The sequence below is a fragment of the Tachypleus tridentatus genome, chromosome 8 (assembly GCF_004210375.1).
Source record: "Tachypleus tridentatus isolate NWPU-2018 chromosome 8, ASM421037v1, whole genome shotgun sequence".
NCBI classification, from domain to species: domain Eukaryota; kingdom Metazoa; phylum Arthropoda; class Merostomata; order Xiphosura; family Limulidae; genus Tachypleus; species Tachypleus tridentatus.
The window spans coordinates 109,435,572-109,455,125 of NC_134832.1; the positions used below are offsets into that span (position 1 = coordinate 109,435,572).

At 34.7% G+C, this 19,554-nt stretch overlaps 1 protein-coding gene across 2 annotated transcripts in view; it reads left to right on the forward strand.

Moving 5' to 3' along the window:
* The first annotated feature begins 3,748 nt into the window (after positions 1-3,748).
* The window catches only part of LOC143223196 (uncharacterized), a 67,518-nt gene continuing 51,712 nt past the window's right edge, over positions 3,749-19,554 (forward strand). The window contains exons 1-2 of one of the 2 annotated variants that reach the window (XM_076450793.1): positions 3,749-3,906; positions 18,526-18,658. In XM_076450793.1, coding sequence (XP_076306908.1) covers positions 3,872-3,906; positions 18,526-18,658 — 168 coding nt within the window. In that variant the 5' untranslated portion in view covers positions 3,749-3,871. Of the gene's footprint in view, positions 3,907-15,937; positions 16,111-18,525; positions 18,659-19,554 lie in introns of those variants that run through there. The other variant, XM_076450794.1, reaches the window with a different exon arrangement.

Sequence of the window (19,554 nt, forward strand, 5' to 3'; positions counted from 1 at the left end):
TAGAGAACTTCATATTCGTCACGGCTTGTTTAATAATCGTCCCTAAGACAATAGGTCAGGCATGACCATGTGGTTAAGGCACTCGACTCCTAATCCGAGGGTCGCGGGTTCGGGTCCCCGTTACACCAAACATGCTTGCCCTTTCAGCCGTGGAGGCGTTATAATGTGACGGTTAACCTCACTATTCGTTGGTAAGAGAGTAGCCCAAGAGTTGGCGGTAGGTGGTGATGATTAGCTGCCTTCTCTCTAGTCTTACACTGCTAAATTAGGGACAGCTAGTGTAGATAGCCTTCGTGTAGTTTTGCGCGAAATTCAGAACAAACCAAATCATAAGACAATAACTGTCTGACAAGGTAGCTGATTCAAAGAAACAATTTGCTATCTCGCTTTTCTTTAACTCCAATTAACTGATAAATACCAGAACTTAAGTACTTCAGTTGAAATATACTAAGAACATGATTATGATGCATATTGATCTTAAACACTGATATGAATTACACCGGCTTTGAAGTTCATAATTGATATTGAGTTACGTATTGCGTGCCCACAATTTTGATTATAAAATTTCCCTCTTACGTCCTTCATTTTAGAAACACTTTTGTCACACGCGGATTTCAAAACTACCTGTCAACGATATGCACCAGAAAACAAAGTTTGGTTTATTTTTATAATTCAAATATAAAACAATTACCTCATTTAAAAGTAATAAGAAAGATAAACAAAATGATTCCTCTGTTAAGTGTGTTATTATTAAACTTGTCTTTCGTAAAAAAAAACACAACAATAGTCTTCCTAAAGTAAAATGTATTGCAAAAAAATATTGTTTTCGGACGTTCTACAAAGATACTTAAGAACCAGAGTTAGCGATCCTTGATTTTGAACTGGTAGACCAGAAGGAAGGCAGTTTGTCAGTAACACATACCGCAAACTCTTATTCTACTCTTGTTTCACTGAATAGTGGTGTATGAAAATAGTTTTTATGGTGGGCTACTTGTGCTCTGCCCACCACGGGTATTAAAACCCAGATTATAGCGTTGTAAGCTCTCATACATTCCGCTGTGTTACTGGGGGGCAAATAGTTTGTAAAACTGAAATACAAGTTAATGTTATCAGCTCTCATTGTGTCCTGTGTTGTAGACTGTACATCTTTCGCAGTTAAGTTCTAAACATTACAATAGTGCATATTCTCAACGTCCCCCCTTAAAGAAAAGTGGCTTAATAGTAATTCTGAAAGCTTATAACGCTAAAAATAGACAATTATGCAGCTTGGTGCAAAACAACAGACGAAAATGACTTAAATATTTCTGCTTTCACAGGCTTAGATTAGAATAACTTTCACTGAAGAGTAATTAGATCAGGTTTCTTTGATTGTCTATGTAGTTTTCAAAACTTTTAGAACAGCCAATGTGTTTGCTAACAGGTCATATGAATCATCTCTTATTGTACTAGAGCTAAGAAATAAACCCACGTATAAACTGTTTAAACAGGTTTCTCATCAGGGGTTTCCCATGCACGAGTGCATTCGATCGATGACTAATAAATGAAGTGGACATACCTGAACATGAAAACTTGACAAAACTTAGTAGATCGAAATTAGTCACGAAAGTCCGTTTATTCAATTTCGAGTAAAGTTACTCAAGGGTTATCTGCGGTAATCGTCTCCATGTTTGAAATGAGAGGTTAAAGGGAAAAGAGCTATTCAACGTCACCCATCTTCAACGTTTGGGCTACGTTTTAGTAACGAATAATAGGACTGACAGTCACATTATACCATCCTACAGTTGAAAAGGCGAGCATGTTTGGTAAAGGATTCCGATTCCACGACCTTCAGCTTGCTGGTAAAGCGCCTTAACCACTAGGCCTTGCCAAGGTTGGAAATATTAAATTAGCGTTATTTAAACCGTTCATCCTCTGTCTCTAAGTTAAAGTAAAAACAAAACTTTGTATGTTTATCAAAGATGGCAGCCTTTATGTCAGAACAGCAAAAGAGTCAACGCCAACGACAAGGGCAGCTAAGATGGAGCCCTTTCACCTTCTAAGATAAAGTTCAACGTGCCTATCTTCTGTTGACCATCCACCTTTTCTTGATCTTACCCTTCAACTAACCATGATAGGATATAGACCGACTTTGATCATATAACTGTAACAATTCCTAGTTAAAAGTAAGAGAAGTCCTTGGAGTAAAAACAAATTATTAAATAATGACGAGTCAGTTTTTCAGAGAATGTCAGCCATTGTGGCATCAGCAGAGAAGTCATCGTTAACGGCACGTTCTTATTTTCTATTGACCATTGCCACATTTTATCGATCTTACCTTGTAACTAGCTAACTAACTAAATAGGCTGATTTTGATGTTATAGTTATAACGATACCTACAGCTGGCGTGAAGATAGCAATTATGATATTTATTTAACCTTTAAATTTTTCGTACTTGGAATTTTTGAAATATTAACCACTTTTTAAATTAATAGTAATACTCGTTGCTAAGCTCATTCCATTCAGTTCCCTATGCATCTAATTATGGATTAACACTGAATTGTATACTTTAAAAGTACGGTTTTGAGTAGTCGGATCCATTTTAACAAAACCATTTTGTAAAATACATAAAAGAATTTTCATTGTTGAAAATATCTTGTATTCATCAAGGATTTTTATTTTATGTTTTGGATGGTTTATGTCTCCTTTACCCACCTTATGACACATGCCTCTTTTAAACTTTTTACTATTTTATAAAATATATCGATTTTTCGTTTTATTTATTCTTTATTATTTTATTATTATTGTTATTTACCATTCCCTTACTTTTTAATAAATTATTTCAAATTAACTTTTATTTTTTAATATTTTCTTAACTTATCGTGACCAAGAGGTACCTTTGAGGGATAATAAAGCTCGAGTTTTGATAACAGCGATAGACACACTGAAGGTTACATATTATGTAGTTTTATGCTTCAAAATAAACTTTACTTATCACTTATCCCCTAGTGGCATAGCTGTATGTCTCCGGACATACAACACTAGAAACTGAGTTTTGATATCCGTGATGACCAGAAGACAGATAACCCATTGTGTAACTTTGTACTGTTATATTTGAAAGAGATATAGCTGATATTGTTTTTATGGTAAATAAACTATTAATATGATTAACTATGATCAGGGTGTTCGACTCGTAAGTTAAGAGTCGCGAGTTAAAATCCCAGTCACACCAGACATGACCGCCCTTTCAGCCTTGGGGAGGCTATAATTGTACAGTCAATCCCACTATTCGTTAGTAAAAGAGTAGCCCAAAAGTTGATGGGTGGGTGGTGATGACTAGCTGCCTTCTCTCTAGTCGTACGCTGCTAAATTAGGGACGGTTAGCGCAGATAGCTCTCATGTAGCTTCACGAGAAATATTAAAACAAAACAAGCAAAAAACATTTAATGAAACCGTTAAAGTTATGGCTGAATTTATTTTATTCTATATGAGCAGAAACGGGATCTTTATCCGGAAGTAATGGCATTTCACTCCTCCCACACATTTTATCTCACAATCACGATGGTTCTACATAGCAGCTTTATATCTCATAAAACAGGTTATCTACGGCATGAAAGTGATACTTCGTGAGGTAAAGCCCGTGGAATTCCGGTAGGTTTTGTGGGATGGGCCTTGGGTCATTCCAGACTGCCTTGCCATCGGCATTGACTTGTTCACCCACATCATTTAGGTGATCTTCACGATGACGTGACGGTTTAGTCGTATGAAATTACACGCCTGTACTCGTATGTTACAAACGGAATAGCTTCACTTTCTTCCAGACCACTAGTGAAAGTAGTCATCCAAGGTTTGGCAATATCATTCCTGTCAGGAACATTCTGCTTGTGTTCTGGCTATGAAGATCGTACGGTTGTTGAAGTCAAGGCCTCGGTAAGGACGCATATTTTAATTAGCCATAACACACTGCTTTCAATTTATAATGCCAGGTTTATAATAAGTATGTTGTGTAACGACTGTAAAATGTTTAAATTTTGTAAATTGTCAAATTGTCTTGTTATTACATGCCATAACTTGAAATATTTATTTACATTTTTACAGAATAGCTCAGTTTGCTAACGCAATGTAGACCCCGTATTCATAGTACCTGACGAATATTGAATATTAATAAGTCAGCTTTATAAATACATATATGTGAAAGAACTAGATTGTTTCAAGTTATTGAAGTTTCGTTAACACTATTAATATTAATAATAGTTTGTATGCATTATGTATTTTACTGTAGCTATCAGTATTGGAATTCATTTGTGGTGTGTTTAACGTTTACCTAGACTGAAAATTTCAGAGATACTTCAACGTATAGTGTTGTGAAAAATTTGATATAAGTGTTTGGTGATACAGTATCTTGATTACGATGGTTGGAACTGGTACTCACAACGAGGCTCAAAATTCAAATACTGGACAGTGCCTCTTCCTTTTCCCTTTTAATAGATAGGTATGCCTGTAAAGAAACATTATGAAACGTCCTTTCAAGATTTGTGTTAACGTAATATGCTTATCAGAAATGTTACATGGTTTATACAGCTCTGATATTCAAACCATTAGAATATTGAGGTATATGTACACAAATGTTTCAGATTGCCGTCTTGATCTGAACCATACGAAAAGTGCTTTGATTTCAATGCTACTGTATAATATAACATATAAAGAGCAAACTAGTATGTCAAACATTCTTCTTAAACGTTCATATAAACTAGTAAAATTATGTAGGATTCGGTAATTTATTCAAAATGTATTGTGAAATATTGCTTTATATGTTGAACACGTTGAACAAATGAATTGGTTTTATTACACGTGTATGAGAAAACAACGGTGCATTTTTTATAGAAAGAGTTATATCCAAAATTAGCTGTTCTGTTCATGTTTTTTAAACAACCAGATTTTACTTTACGTATTTTGGCTGCTAATCTCTAGAAATTCAATATTGATAATAGCCCTACACTTTAGTTGTCATAGTAAAATACTACATAGTAAGCTTACCGTGTAAAAGTACACCACTGCTTCTGTGGTGCTTTCTTTAAGTCATATATTGTATGAAGACGACGGTTACCCAGTACTTCTTTCAACAGTTTTAACGGACAAAAGCTATAAGCAGTGTGTTCGAAAACGTGACTGGTATGTCTTCGTATGGAATAACATAAACAAACGTCATCCTTTAGCTGTTTCAGGTGAACCTATATCTTCTTGACTTCGTTTTCAGACGGAAATATTTATTGTTTTCTGTTGTATAGGTTACGCGAACGGCTTTTGCCACTGACCTTGTGTTCACAGATCTCACCTTTTACAAGACTTTGCTTACAGGACTGAAGTAAGAACTATTGCATGTCCTTCCCTGGATAATTCTAGTTACTTGGCCTGGCATGGCCTAGCGCGTTAAGGTGTGCGACTCGTAATCTGAGGGTCGCGGGTTCGCGCCCGAGTCGTTTCAAAACATGCTCGCCCTCCCAGCCGTGGGGGCGTTATAATGTAACGGTCAATCCAACTTTTCGTTGGTAAAAGAGTAGCCCAAGAGGTGGCGGTGGGTGATGATGACCAGCTGCCTTCCCTTTAGTCTTACACTGCTAAATTAGGGACGGCTAGCACAGATAGCCCTCGAGTAGCTTTGTGCGAAATTCCAAAACAAACAAGTTCTAGTTCCTCAGGTTGATCCATATACCTTTGCTATCTAATGCCGAGGGACATCACCGTCATGTTACTTCTAAATACCACTCTGAACAAATCCTTATTATCTGAGTTTATGAACAGTTTGCTTCTGAAAGGGCTCTTACACACCCTTTTCAAGACATGATTTTCGATAACATTACGCATCATAAGAAACGGTAGACAATGTTAAAATACAGTTCTGATCAAGCCGTTCCATCTTGACTTTCTGATATCCATATTCAGTCACTTTAGTATAAATAACTCAATCATTTTTATTTTATCAATCAAAAAGCAAGTTAGAGAAATAAAAGTGAAAAAAATTACAGTTTCTACTTCGAATCAAGGTTGAAATAAAAGTGAAAAAAATTACAGTTTCTACTTCGAATCAAGGTTGAAATAAAAGTGAAAAAAATTACAGTTTCTACTTCGAATCAAGGTTGAAATAAAAGTGAAAAAAATTACAGTTTCTACTTCGAATCAAGGTTGAAATAAACTCACTTAAAGTTTTGACTGGGAAAAAAAATTAAATTAATTTCAATTTCCACACAAATACAAATCTTATAAACTATTTGGGTGATATAACAACTTTATTTTACGAAAATTCATTTTGAATGTTACCAATAATTTTGAAAATACTTTAAGCATAATTTTATCAATTTCTCATGCTGTTAGCACCTTATTTTAACGGACACAGAATTTTATTTTTTAGTACCAAATTTTTACAATGTAGTTTTAGTATCGAAGTATATAGAAAAACCTTAATAATATAAGTATAGTGTCGTCATCTAGCAACAAATGTTTTAGCTTACAAAATACATAACTCAATGATGTTGCTAATATTTTTTTATGTTAATTGTCACCAGGACAATGGATTTTCAGCTTTCAATTTTTTTATTGTGTTTAAGCTCCACCCAAATCCAATTATAAAAAAAAACAAAAATCTAGGAAAAATTAATATTTTTATCACTTGATTATTTATTAGTAAGTAAGATGTGATTTTTAATGTTCTCTAGTACAATTAAAGAGTATCTGGAATTATTACAAACTTTTATGTTAATTGTTTCACGTACAACTGACATTATTTCCGTATATAACAATTTGATATCGAGATATACAATTAAATACCACTAAATAGAAGTATTTTTCTTTTTAACAAGTTCCAAAAATGAACTGAACAGTTAGGCCCGGCATGGCTAAGCGTGTGAAGGCGTGCGACTCGTAATCTGAGGGTCGCGGGTGCGCATCCCCGTCGCGCCAAACATGCTCGCCCTTTCAGCCGTGGGGGCGTTATAATGTGACGGTCAATCCCACTATTCGTTGGTAAAAGAGTAGCCCAAGAGTTGGCGGTGGGTGGTGATGACTAGCTGCCTTCCCTCTAGTCTTACACTGCTAAATTAGGGACAGCTAGCACACATAGCCTTCGAGTAGCTTTGTGCGAAATTCAAAAACAAAACAAAAACAAACAAATAAACCGAGCAGTTGAAAATCTTGTTTTTATCTGATATTTTTTATCAAACTAATAAGATTAATTTTATAATGCAATCAATCCTTTGGATAACTAATGAAATTTACCACGGAAAAATAACTGCAAAAATAGTTGATTTAAAAAATGTGGTAGGTTTAAGTTTGATCACATGCACCATAAAACTTCTGGTTACAAATAAATTTCATACTGTTTTATTTTACTTTTACATTCCATTTTTAAATACGCAAATTAAACGTTTAATGAAGAAATACTGAAGGCTTTGAACACATATATAATATGTTAAATCACTCATTGTTTCCGGTCTTGTTACTGACATAATGCAGAAGCAACTAACATTAATCCTAAAGTTAACTTTTGGAACTGTGACGTCATTCAAGAAATTCGGTTTTATTCACGTTGTGATACCCTTGTTAATAGGAAGCGCACGCTAGTAGAGATGACGTCACAACCCTGATGCGTGAAACTGTTGTGTTAAAACTATACGATGTTTGTAAAGTTCACGTTGTAACTTTACATAAAACATTATATTCTGTGTATATGTTTAAGACTGGAAACTTTTACTTCTCTAAAGGCGTGGTTTTATAATAATTTTCTTTGCATGATGAACAGGTAACTTTGTATATAACGAGTGTTCACTTTCTGTCGAAGAAATGTAAATTCTTATTAAGAATAACCGAAATAGAGGAAACTTTGCAGATAAAAACATAGGAAATGTGAAAAAAGTCTTTCTATTATCAAGATAAATGTACCAGTCGTATATATAGCCAACGTAATTTATGTGCTTTTCTCCTGACAGTTTCACAATATATGCATTTGTGTGAAGATAAATGAATATATAATGTTTAATTTTTAATATACCTCTGATAATGAAAAAAATGTGACCTACCACAAAATATCTGGTTAAAGTTTTTGGTTGCGTCTAAAACAAACTTGCATCAATAGCTTAAGGACAAACTTTCTTGTTTGTTTGATATGTTCGAAGTAATAAAGTTGCCTATGTATACAAAAATTAGGTTATTTTCGTACTCGGACTATTTATATGCTAATATTTTTCCCAAGCACTGCTGCTATCAGTGTTACTCTAGGCTATATATTTCGTAAAATACCTTGAAGTGTTTTCATACAACTCGCACTCTAATCTGGTTGTTTAAAGTTAAGTACAAAACCATACAATAGTCTTTCTGTGCTCTGTCTATCATGGGCATCGAAACCTGGCTTCTAGCATTGTCAGTTCACAATATTGCCATATTTGACAGACAGCAACGAAATTTATGCCATTTAATTTGTAAGGTATAAAGTTGTTTTCACTTTAACCTTCGAACAAAATGTAATCTCAGTAACTAGGGGAAAAAAGCACCTCAGACTTCTGAAAACTTTGTTATATTAATTCCATCCATAAAGCACTGATATTCTATTTATATTTATTAGTCTTGTCATAAGAACTAACGAACCCAGTTATATGTGTTAGTTGTTAGTTACAATCTATTAGTACTTTGATGGCTGATGCCACAATAGGACAGTCTAAGTATGATATAGTTAGGTTTTCCATTAAATAAGAACTTGTACTTCCCCTCTTTATATTACATTTTCCTGTGCATAACAGACATTTCATCATTACATAAATGAAGCACAGATCCTTTTATTAAAACCCACATCCAGGAAATCTCGACTAAATTTCCTTTGTTGCTGGTAACTTATAAATCTTGGATATCAAAGATGATTGGAACATTAGTAAACCTGAGATAAGATTCACTTTTCGTGCAATTGAAAACTGAAACATGGTGCTGCCATCTACCGTTTAGTTTCAGCTTGATGACGAAAATATGGTGAACCATCGAATAAAGAAAAATTCACCTTTTCATGTACTGCTACTTCCGTTATCCTACGGAAAACCTGTTCTTTCATATCTGTGCTTTAAAAGTAAGTACTAAATCAAGGAGTAATTGTAACTAGATACTTAACTTGTTTATGGCACAAAACAGTATTTCAGTAAACAAAATAAATGCGAGCAGATAGTAAAATATGCTTGTGTTTTGAACGTGAGCATTAGACCTTATTTTTCATGCTGTCGTACATTTTATTAACGCAGTATTGTGGCTTATTCTTTTGTGCCTCAAGACCAGGTGTGACTCAATAATTAACGTGCTCAGACAGTGAATCTATGGATTCATGGTTTGCAGACCACATTTTGGGAAACTCAAGTGCGCAATAAGAGTGACAGCCAAACCCCATTGCTACTATTGGTTCAGAATAAATGCCTGACGTTTTGTAGGCTTACTGGTGTGGCACTTTCTGGTTGATTACATTACAACCACTCACAGTGTAAACTATCTACATGTGACTGTACTCTGGTGCAGTTGATTTTTAATCGCATGAGGCTGTGCATTTTATATGCTTTTGTTTTGCCGTTTCCATAATTATACGCAAATACAGTATATGAAACGATTAAGACAGTTGACAGCTTACAATATATTTAACCAATAACCTAAATTTTCACAACTTTTTTTTTTTTTTACCCAATTTGAAATAAAAACAATCACCGACGTAGCTCGCACATTCACCTGTACATAGAAATAATTTACAACAGTAACTTAGTTCTATCAGTAGGTTTAGGGCCCGGCATAGCCAGGTGGTTAAGGCACTCGACTTGTAATCTGAGGGTAGCGAGTTCGGGTCCCCATCACGCCAAACATGCTCACCTTTTCAGCCGTGAGGGCGTTATAAAGTTACAGTCAATCTCACTATTCGTTAATAAAATAGTAGCCCAAGAGTTTGCGGTGGGTGGTGATGACTAGCTGCTTTCCCTCTAGTCTTACACTGCTAAATTAGGGACGGCTAGTGCAGATAGTCCTCGTGTAGCTTTGCGCGAAATTTAAAACAAAAACAAAAAGTTCTTAGTAAGAGTTCTTCAAGGAAGCAATAGGCAAGCTGTTTCAAACAGATATGAACACTAAGTATCGGTTTAACTGCTTGCTTATTTGTTTTTTGGATTTTGCGCAAAGCCATCTGAGGGTTATCTGTGCAATCAGTTCACAATTTAGAAACGATAGACCAGAGGAAAGGCAGCCAATTAATGCTGCCCACCGCTAACTGTTCATTTACTATTTTCTAACAACAATGTGTTACGTATTATAATGTATCTCGGACGAGCCTTCGATTTATTATGTTACGTAAATTACGCATTAAATTTCAAATAGCTTGAAATTTTAATTTTAGGTTAGAAGTTAATTGAATGTCAATATGCATCAAACTTATGATATTCGCCAACAAGACTTATACAAACAATTTTCTTTCTTAACACAAGTATATCTTAATATACAAACAACAATACAATTTATAATAACGATTATTATAAATAGTTATTGCAAATAATGATTTATGTAGAAAATCTTTACAGGCTCACAAACAATATTCAGTCTTCTATTTGGTCTGGAACTGAACGTTCTATTGACGGTCCAAGTCCACGAGGAGTGAATTAATTTTATGTTTACACACACATACGCCTCACTTGAAGGGAATGCTAGCTAGCTCTATTCTTGTTTAGCCTAACGTGGTTTACAAGCTCACTTTTCACAGAGGAAGATAGATATATATAAATTCCGCGTAGAAATGGTGATGCCCAAAGTTAATTATTTGAAGTTGAACGGTTCGTGATGTTCGAAATCTATAAACGTTCCTGGTCAATTATTTGTAGTTTTCCGATTAATAAGCATTAATCACCATTATAGCTTACGAGGCTTGTAGTATAGAGACTGTAGCTACCAACAATGTTCTATTGTGTCTTAGCATTTCGAGTTATAAACCTTTTTAGGAGACTTTTTTGAAAGTTCGCTTGACAACAATACTGTCAATCACTAGTATTACATATACACGTAGTACATTATTGATTCTTACTCTCGAGAATTTTCTACAAATTTAGAAAACAGGCGGGACTTCCGCAATACACATTTAACAATATACATTACAAGCATTTCTAAATATATATTAAACTTAAAGAAACATAGATATTAATATAATATTAAATCCATTACGAGTGGGATTGACCGTAACACAATAATTCTCTTACGGTTGAAAGGGTAAGCATGTTCAGTGACAGGATTCGAAGCCGCGGTTCACAGATTGCGATTAAAGCTCCATAATCGCAAGGCTATGCCAAGCCTGTTCAGTTTAGGCAAAAGCAGGTTTTTCCACGTCCTGGCGTACATGAGAATCGAGTTTAAAAATGCAACCAGGGACTTCATTTAGCCTCACGGCACTTACACTGACAACGTGATCCTAAAACTGTTCAAACTTCTTTTTATTTTAAAAATATTCATGAATATTTTAATCGACTGAGAAACCTGTTTATTCATATCCACTTTTTATTTAGCGCAATATTTGGATAAAGATTGGTTCTCAGCTGATAAGGACGTGTTTATTTCAAACAGGTGCTTATATTATACATAAGATTTCAGTCTGATGTTGTTTTTCTTGTTACAAGGATGTGGAAAATATGTTTGTTTGGTAAACAATGTAATTACAAAATATCCGATATTAATAATTTTAAAAAGTCGTACTGTAAGCCAGTAACTCAAGCTGAAAATATATACATTTTGAAGTGTCAATCTTCGCAAATATTTTAATAATAAGTTTTTATAGTTATCATAATGTAATGGGTTTTATTTTCCAAATTTCATTTTCACATACCACTTTCACGTCTTTCAGTTCTGCTTATGGTTTCAAATACTTACAAATTTTAAGGGAACGTGAGTTTTTTGTTGGTCTAAAGTTACATCTTTAAGAGTATGCATTCTCATCTTGCCAACAACAACAAATAGTGTGTTTATTGGAATCAAACTCAAGTCATATATATTTTTCTTATAATTCACCCTGTACCAGTATAACTTGAATTTATAATAATTTTCAGTAACGAGAAGGAAAAATCACTGCTATAAGATAATGTAATTCATCTCTTTCACTTCATTTTTATGTAACATTAACATCTAATGATACACCCTGTGAAGAAAATGTGAGTTATTTTCTCTAAAGTGTTTATAACATTTTGGGGCATTTTCGATTACTCCTCTGAAAGAAATGTTTATATTTGTTTGCTTGATTTTAGTATCTTAGCGTTTGGAGTCTCCAAAAGACACGGTAAGTACTCAGTGGTCTTGAAGTCTGGTGAGAGGGCAAGCCGCTCCATTTATTCAATTTCCTTTCCTTCAAGAAATGTCTTGGTCACTTGAGCGTGGTGGAACTAACATTATTCATAATTAGGCGCATGTCAGGGGCAGTTGCCTAGTATGTGATGGAATAAAAGGTCGTATGACATGGCTGGTACCATTCTGCGGGTGTAAAAGCCTGTATGTCCACCAGTACCCAATGCTATTCCTGCCTACACATTGTTTGTATTACTACTATACGCACTACATATATGTATGATAATGAGGTTGGATCTGATTACAGATTTGCTCCAAATAAGGTTTAATGAAGTAAAGCTGTAAAACGAACATTTCTTCATATATCGTTGTTCCATTAAATATACTCATAGTATCATTACATTGATGTATTCTCTATCTTCGGCAACCAACTCTACACGAGTGAGTTTCAAAATGGCTGGAAAAAGATAACGCAACTGATTGATGATTATGCAGACTTCCTTGTAGCAAATTGTTCAATGTCTTTATGATTGGTTCTTTAGAGTCGGTAGCTGACACTTTCCATGATTTCATCCAGTCGTTTAAATAATAATATCAAGAAACTAAACTTCAATTGTTGTGTTTAAAACAATTTCCTTATAATCTGTTTAAATTTAGAACTGTTATTGGGTGGATAGATATATTCACGAACGATTTTTCTTGAGATCCTCATAGGGTGAATGTGCTTTTTCGAAAATCATGGCTCTAGTGGCTCTGTTAGTCCAGGTATGCCTTATTACTCCAAACTGTATATGCGAGACAACTGGTTGATTCACCCTATATTGTGTCTCTTGAGGACCATCTAAAAAGACATAAAATCCTGGATCGTCATACTTGTTAGTTAATCACGCATTGGTCCAGTTTAATGTCGAGGTCTTTAGGTGATATTATTTAGGTCCATAACAACAGAAACCTTGGTAATCACTTTTGCAACTGCAATACCAAAATTAATGTGTGTGTTTTTTATGTTGTGAGGGTCTTTGCATTTATTGTACAATTTTTCTTAACAAAAATAATAATGTTGGATTCACCATTTTTTTCATAGCTTTCAGAAAGATAATGTTATTCTTTTGTTTAGAACTTCATGGATTTTGAATATCTTTTATCATAATTTTCATTATGTTTTCAGGTCAGTCGTATCCTAATGTTCAGCGTTTCCAAACCATGAATCTGTGGTTTACGTTCCACTGCCACAAAAATGCACTCCCCATTTTGAGGTCGCTAATAGGTTATGAAAGTGACAGACAAATATCACTATTTAGTCAGACATGAATCACCCAAGAACAGGTGGTGGGTGCTATTGAGTAGTGTGAAGATAGAACTCGAGTAGCTTTGCTCGAACATTTATTGAGTTTTGGTTGTTGTTAAACAAAGAGCTACTCAATGGGCTACGTGTGTTCTGCCCATCACGGACGTCTAAGCCAGATTTTTATTGCTGTAAGCCTGCATACTTCCTACTGAGTCGATGGAGCTGGATAAAAATTCGTGAATAAACAAAATTGTTTTCTTTGTAATATCTTTTTAACAGCTTTCTAAATTTTTGGTCACATTTGAAAAAGAATCCAACATCAATTTAATTTTTAACGTGCTATCCAATTTTCATCACGTCTTTTCAAGTGTGATCTTTCTAGTACGTTCTGCCCGGCATGGCCAAGCGTGTGAAGGCGTGCGACTCGTAATCTGAGGGTGGCGGGTTCGCATGCCCGTTGCGCCAAACATGCTCGACCTTTCAGCCGTGGGGGCGTTATGATATGACGGTCAATCCCACTATTCATTGGTAAAAGAGTAGCCCAAGAGTTGGCTGTGGGTGGTGATGACTAGCTGCCTTCCCTCTAGTCTTACACTGCTAAATTAGGGACGGTGCAGATAGCCCTTGTCTAGCTTAGCGCGAAATAAAAAAAAAAATCTAAACCCCTTTGGTAAGATTGCTTGTTTGGAATTAAACACAAAACTACACAGTGGGCTATCTGTACTCTGCCTACCACGAGCATCTAAATCCGGTTTCCAGCAGTGTGACTGGGCAAGTATACCGTTGTGCCACTGGGGTGCCCCTATAAGGAGGGGTAAGGATACCTAAGGGAATTCGTATTAAACAAAAATCCATTGGAAAAACTCATCAGTGGTATCTAAGTACATGCACTACATTTGGTTTCTGTAGAGAAAGAGAGGTGTGAACACATTTTAAAAAATGGCACCCGTTCAGGCCAAAGGGGATAAAAAAACCCGACAACAATTAATGCCATATTAGGTCTTGGCGACCCTGAAAACCTAACACTAGGCTGCATCACACCTGGATAGCTTTTGTGGGTGTTTAGCTCTCTTGATTCCCTTTCATTCGAGGACTATGCCATATAAATAAGAAAACACACTGGAATATCTCAGTCCACCTACAATGTTTGATTCTGCTAGCTCCAAACTCTAAAACACTGAGAATAGTTTGCGAACAAACAAACAAATTCACAGTTACAAATGTGAATTGATATAGGATTCATATGGAAAAGTATATATTATGATATATCATATATAAATAATTTACATCAGAGTGATTTTATATATTAACACACAGTATTATCACTTTAAAGAGAAAATCTGGTAAATGTTTATCTTAATAAACACACTTGTAATGAGGTGGAGGAAAACTACATTTTTCCACTCCAGAAACCAGTTATTGAAATAAACTAGCATTCAAAAGTAAAACTAAAGCAGAGCACCAGTTACTGGAATGTATATAGGGCTGTTTGCTAAATGTTTGAAAGGGGGGAGTTCTTCTAATTTGTGAGATAGAAGTCAACACATTGTGCAAGCACAATCAGCACGTAAACTTGCTAATGGTTCGTCAGAAGAATCTAGATAGCGTAAAAAACGTTAAATACCACTAGCAGCTGCGCTATAACTACATATGTATAATTTTTACATTACAAAAATAGGGGTTTTCGTAGACCCTTCTCGAACCCCCTCTCTTGCGCAGGTGCGTGGTATACTTTTCAAACATCAGCATACAGTTAACAAACAAATGGCTTGAAGGCCCCCAGCCGGTTAAATAAGCTGAAAAAAAACATTACATGTTTTAAATATTTGTTGAGTAATTTTGTACTCTTATCTTAACTGTTTGTGGGGGCACGAAACTTCGTCGCCACTGGTTATTGCATATATAGTGTGGTTCACGTATGTTATAGCATTCTGCCCTATTACTACTTATAAAATCTTTGAAATTCTTCGTTACAAGTTCCCATGAATGTAAAGCACTACTAGGATTTTCCTTGATCATTTCAGTTACTGAAAATTTACATGACGTGTCAGATAGTTGCCTGTTAAGTATGTCGTGTCCGAAAAGGTTTGTTTTTAATTTATCTAAAACCTTCCTCACGAGTATAGTCCCCCGCTGGGACAGCGGTAAGTCTACGGATTTAAAACGTTAAAATGAGGGATTCAATTCCCCTCGGTAGATGCAGCAGATAGCTTGATGTGGCTTTGCTATAAGAAAAAAAGTATATGAAAGTCTACCGTCTTTTCTTAATAGGACACCAAGGCAACGTGCTAAATAAAACGTCATCGATGACGTTGCACTTCGAAGGCAGGTCTGAGACATAGAATGCATGTACAGTTAGTTGTCTATTGACGTTGAGAAGGTGCTGGTTACTAGGTAAAACGGCTTCTCGTGGCGCGTGCTGTGACTGTATGGGGTCATAGAACGTAACCAGTCGAGAACGTGCAAAAGAGTTTTCGATATACATTACTATCTTTGATTGATTACTCTTTAAAGTATTATAGGTAAGTTTAATTAGTTTATAAAACATAATCTAGCAGCTAGCATACTTAGCAACATGCTAAAATAATAAAACACTATATTTAAGTGAAATTAAATATGTAGGTATGTACTTTTATATTATATATTTACCACAGTTTATATGAGAACATGGTTAATAAATAATACCATTTAATTTTGCATAAAGGTACCTAAAAACATCATAAAGTAAAATATAAAATATTTAAAGAAATTAAAAGTTATATATTTTACACTGTCTATATGAACATATGGTTGAATACTAATACCATTACATTTAATTAAAGTTTATACTTCTGGGTGAACCTTTCCACTAAAATATTTATTCGCTTTCTTTGTAAGATTAAAAAAATTAAATTTACTAAGTTTGATTTCTTCAAACATTAGTGTAACCACTAACATAATTTGGTTTAAGTATATTTATTTGTTTTTTTACTTAAATGGTTAATTGCATCAATTTTCTCTTTACTTATTTAATTTTTTTACCGTTTTTGATTTTTCTTTTTTCGTAAATGTGATTGTACTTAAATTTTCTTAAAGTAAATTTCAAAGATAGTTGTATTTTTCATCTTACTATATCTAATTTAATAATACTTTTTATTGTTTATATACATGTTTGTGTATATTAGGTAGGGACATTGCGTCACTATAAAGGAATAGTTAATGGTAATTGAAATGCTTTCCCGGGAAGCGTTGGTTTTTAACTAGAAGCATAACATTATCCAAGAAAGTTTGTTTGGTATTTGTCATTTTCAACTTAAATATTACCTTATGTGACATATGAGCTAAACGGTCAGGGCAGCGATCTTATGTAGTTCAAATTGCTGACTACAGAGAGAACATCCAGTCAGAAGCAACTGTCATCTACTTGGCTACTCTAAAACAAACAACAGCGTCGACTGTGATGGTCGTACAGCACCAGACCTGATAGGACGAAGTATGTTAATCTATGTGTCGCGGCTCCAACCAACAATCCAACATATTAATACGCAAGTCACGCCTGCTCCCTGACCCAAGACACAAATAACATTCATCCTGCATTTACCATGTCTTCCTTTTACTCGGGGCGTAACTCACGTACCAGGTTTAAGCTGATATTACACTAAAAGTCAGCTTTCGTAATTTTATTGACCTTATCTGAATTTTATTGTCATGCAACATTGACTAACGATCTTACGTTATAACTAAAGATTCGTTTCATTGATTTAACGGTTTTCAGTTATTGTGTAGAATTAATCAAAAAAGGAAAGAATAATTGGCGGAACTCTAGTTGTATTTCACATACACACTTTGTTTATCATTTACCTTACTTTGAACTGCTACGCTATTGATTTAAATCGAACTTGATCTAGTTGAATCACAACCGTTTAATAAAAGACATAATTATGCGATGACGAAATGCTAACCCTCGCCAACTTTTAAAGCACTAACAACAGAGGCTGATGTACTTATGTTTAACAAAGAGCGCATACAATGATTTTTTTATTTATTTAGCTCTTGGATATTAGTAAGAAAAACAATTAAAGATAAGAGATAAAATGATGTGTTGGTAGAAAATGGCATTGAAGAAATGTAGTGATTGTTATGACACTTGAAAATATATTAAATAATAGTACGACGTTTTGGGCAAGACGCCATTTGTAAGGAGTGGTAAATAAAAGAAAAAAACGATTCCGTTACTTAACATACAACAAACAGTTCAAGAAGGTATATAACACAGGAATGAAGTAAAAAGTGGTACCAAAAAAATAATGACTACTTCAAAATGTTTGAAACAAGTTGACCACGTTGCACATTACTTCCGCCTTGCTTACAAGCACGAAGTCGCGCTCCAGATGGCAGGTCTATGCAAAACATGGGACTTTTATAACATTTGTTTGAAATTCTATGGTATGTAATGAAAAATGTTTTCATTTTTGTTCGGTTTGAGATTTAATCAACTTTAACTTTTTACACAAATAAAAGTTTTGTTTTTCATATAGTAAGTGACACGTTGTTTTCATCCTTTTGAAGCTTATCCTTTGTTCTGCGTTATTACATTAAGATCAACTTGCGAATCTTGAAAAATGGTAATCCAGTTGGTAAAATCAATATGTTCTGGTTTGTTTGTTTTTCCTCTTTCCACTAATTTTTCACTCTTTCCAATCTCATGTTGTACCCCGCTGGTACAACGGTAAGTCTACGGATTTACAACGCTAAAATCAGCTGTTCGATTCCCTGTTGTGGATTGAGTAGATTGCCCAACGTGGGTTTGCTATAAGAAAAAACACACAACCAATATCATGTTAAAATATGATGTTATCAATATCATGTTAAAATACAACAACAAAATTTGTATACATTGAATAAAGTTTGTTATTTAGAATTTTCCGACTACTTTTTTCGCATTTTTTTTATTTCAGTGCAAAGCAGGGAACTCAGACTGATATGATAAGCCGACGGAAGATTCTGTCAAGGTCGAGGGACGACTTGACTTCAGACTATGGTGTGGAGGAGGAAGAGGACGTCTGGTACCAGAAGGATAAATTGTTCAAGGTACTAGTTTAAACACACCGACGTTTATACCTTCTTCAACCAACTTATAAACAGGGTTTGTTCGTAGTTTAGCACAGAGCTAAATGGGCAATCAGTGGCGTGCACACCACAAAAATATGGAAACCCATATTATGAACACTCGGACTTACCGCTGAGCTACCTGGTGGACGTTTCAAGCAAATTCGTTGTGTTTAAATATCGATGTTAACATATTACCAGAAATAAATACAGCAGTCAGAATTTTTACTGACAACTGTTATTTGGTGCACGTTAACAGATTTGCTCTCTTATAAGTTTGCACACACAAGGCGTGCGTGGCCTTGTAGTGACATACTAGAGCTATGAATCCGAGGGTTTATTGTCCGTTGCCCATTTCCGCAAAAACGTGCTTTAAATTTTGGACCTGTCTTGCATTATAAGAGCTACAATTAAATATTACTAATCAGTCAGACAAGAGTAGGCCAAAAGTTGGCGATTTGTGCTGTTGACTTTCTGTCTATTAGTTCCATTGAGTATCTTACCGACAATTTTCAGAAACATACTGGTAAATAATAAATGACTGCTGTTTTAATTGTTTTGGTTATCAGCTCACACCCATTTACTACTCCTTTCAGTGGCGCAACGGTACATCAGCAGACTTACGCTACTAGAAACCGGGTTTCAATATTCGTGGGGAGCAGAGCACAGATAGTCCATTATGTAGCTTGAATGCGATATTTGTTAGAGTATCTGCATAAGATTAGGTGTTTGATAGATAACATCTGTTTTTAGTAGTTCCTTTGTGAGATCTCTGTAGATAAAAAAACAGTGATTAATTTTACTTATTTTGTTTATAACTCATTTTATTATAATTACTCACTAAGTATTCTAATTTAAACAATTAGTCTGTTTTGGCT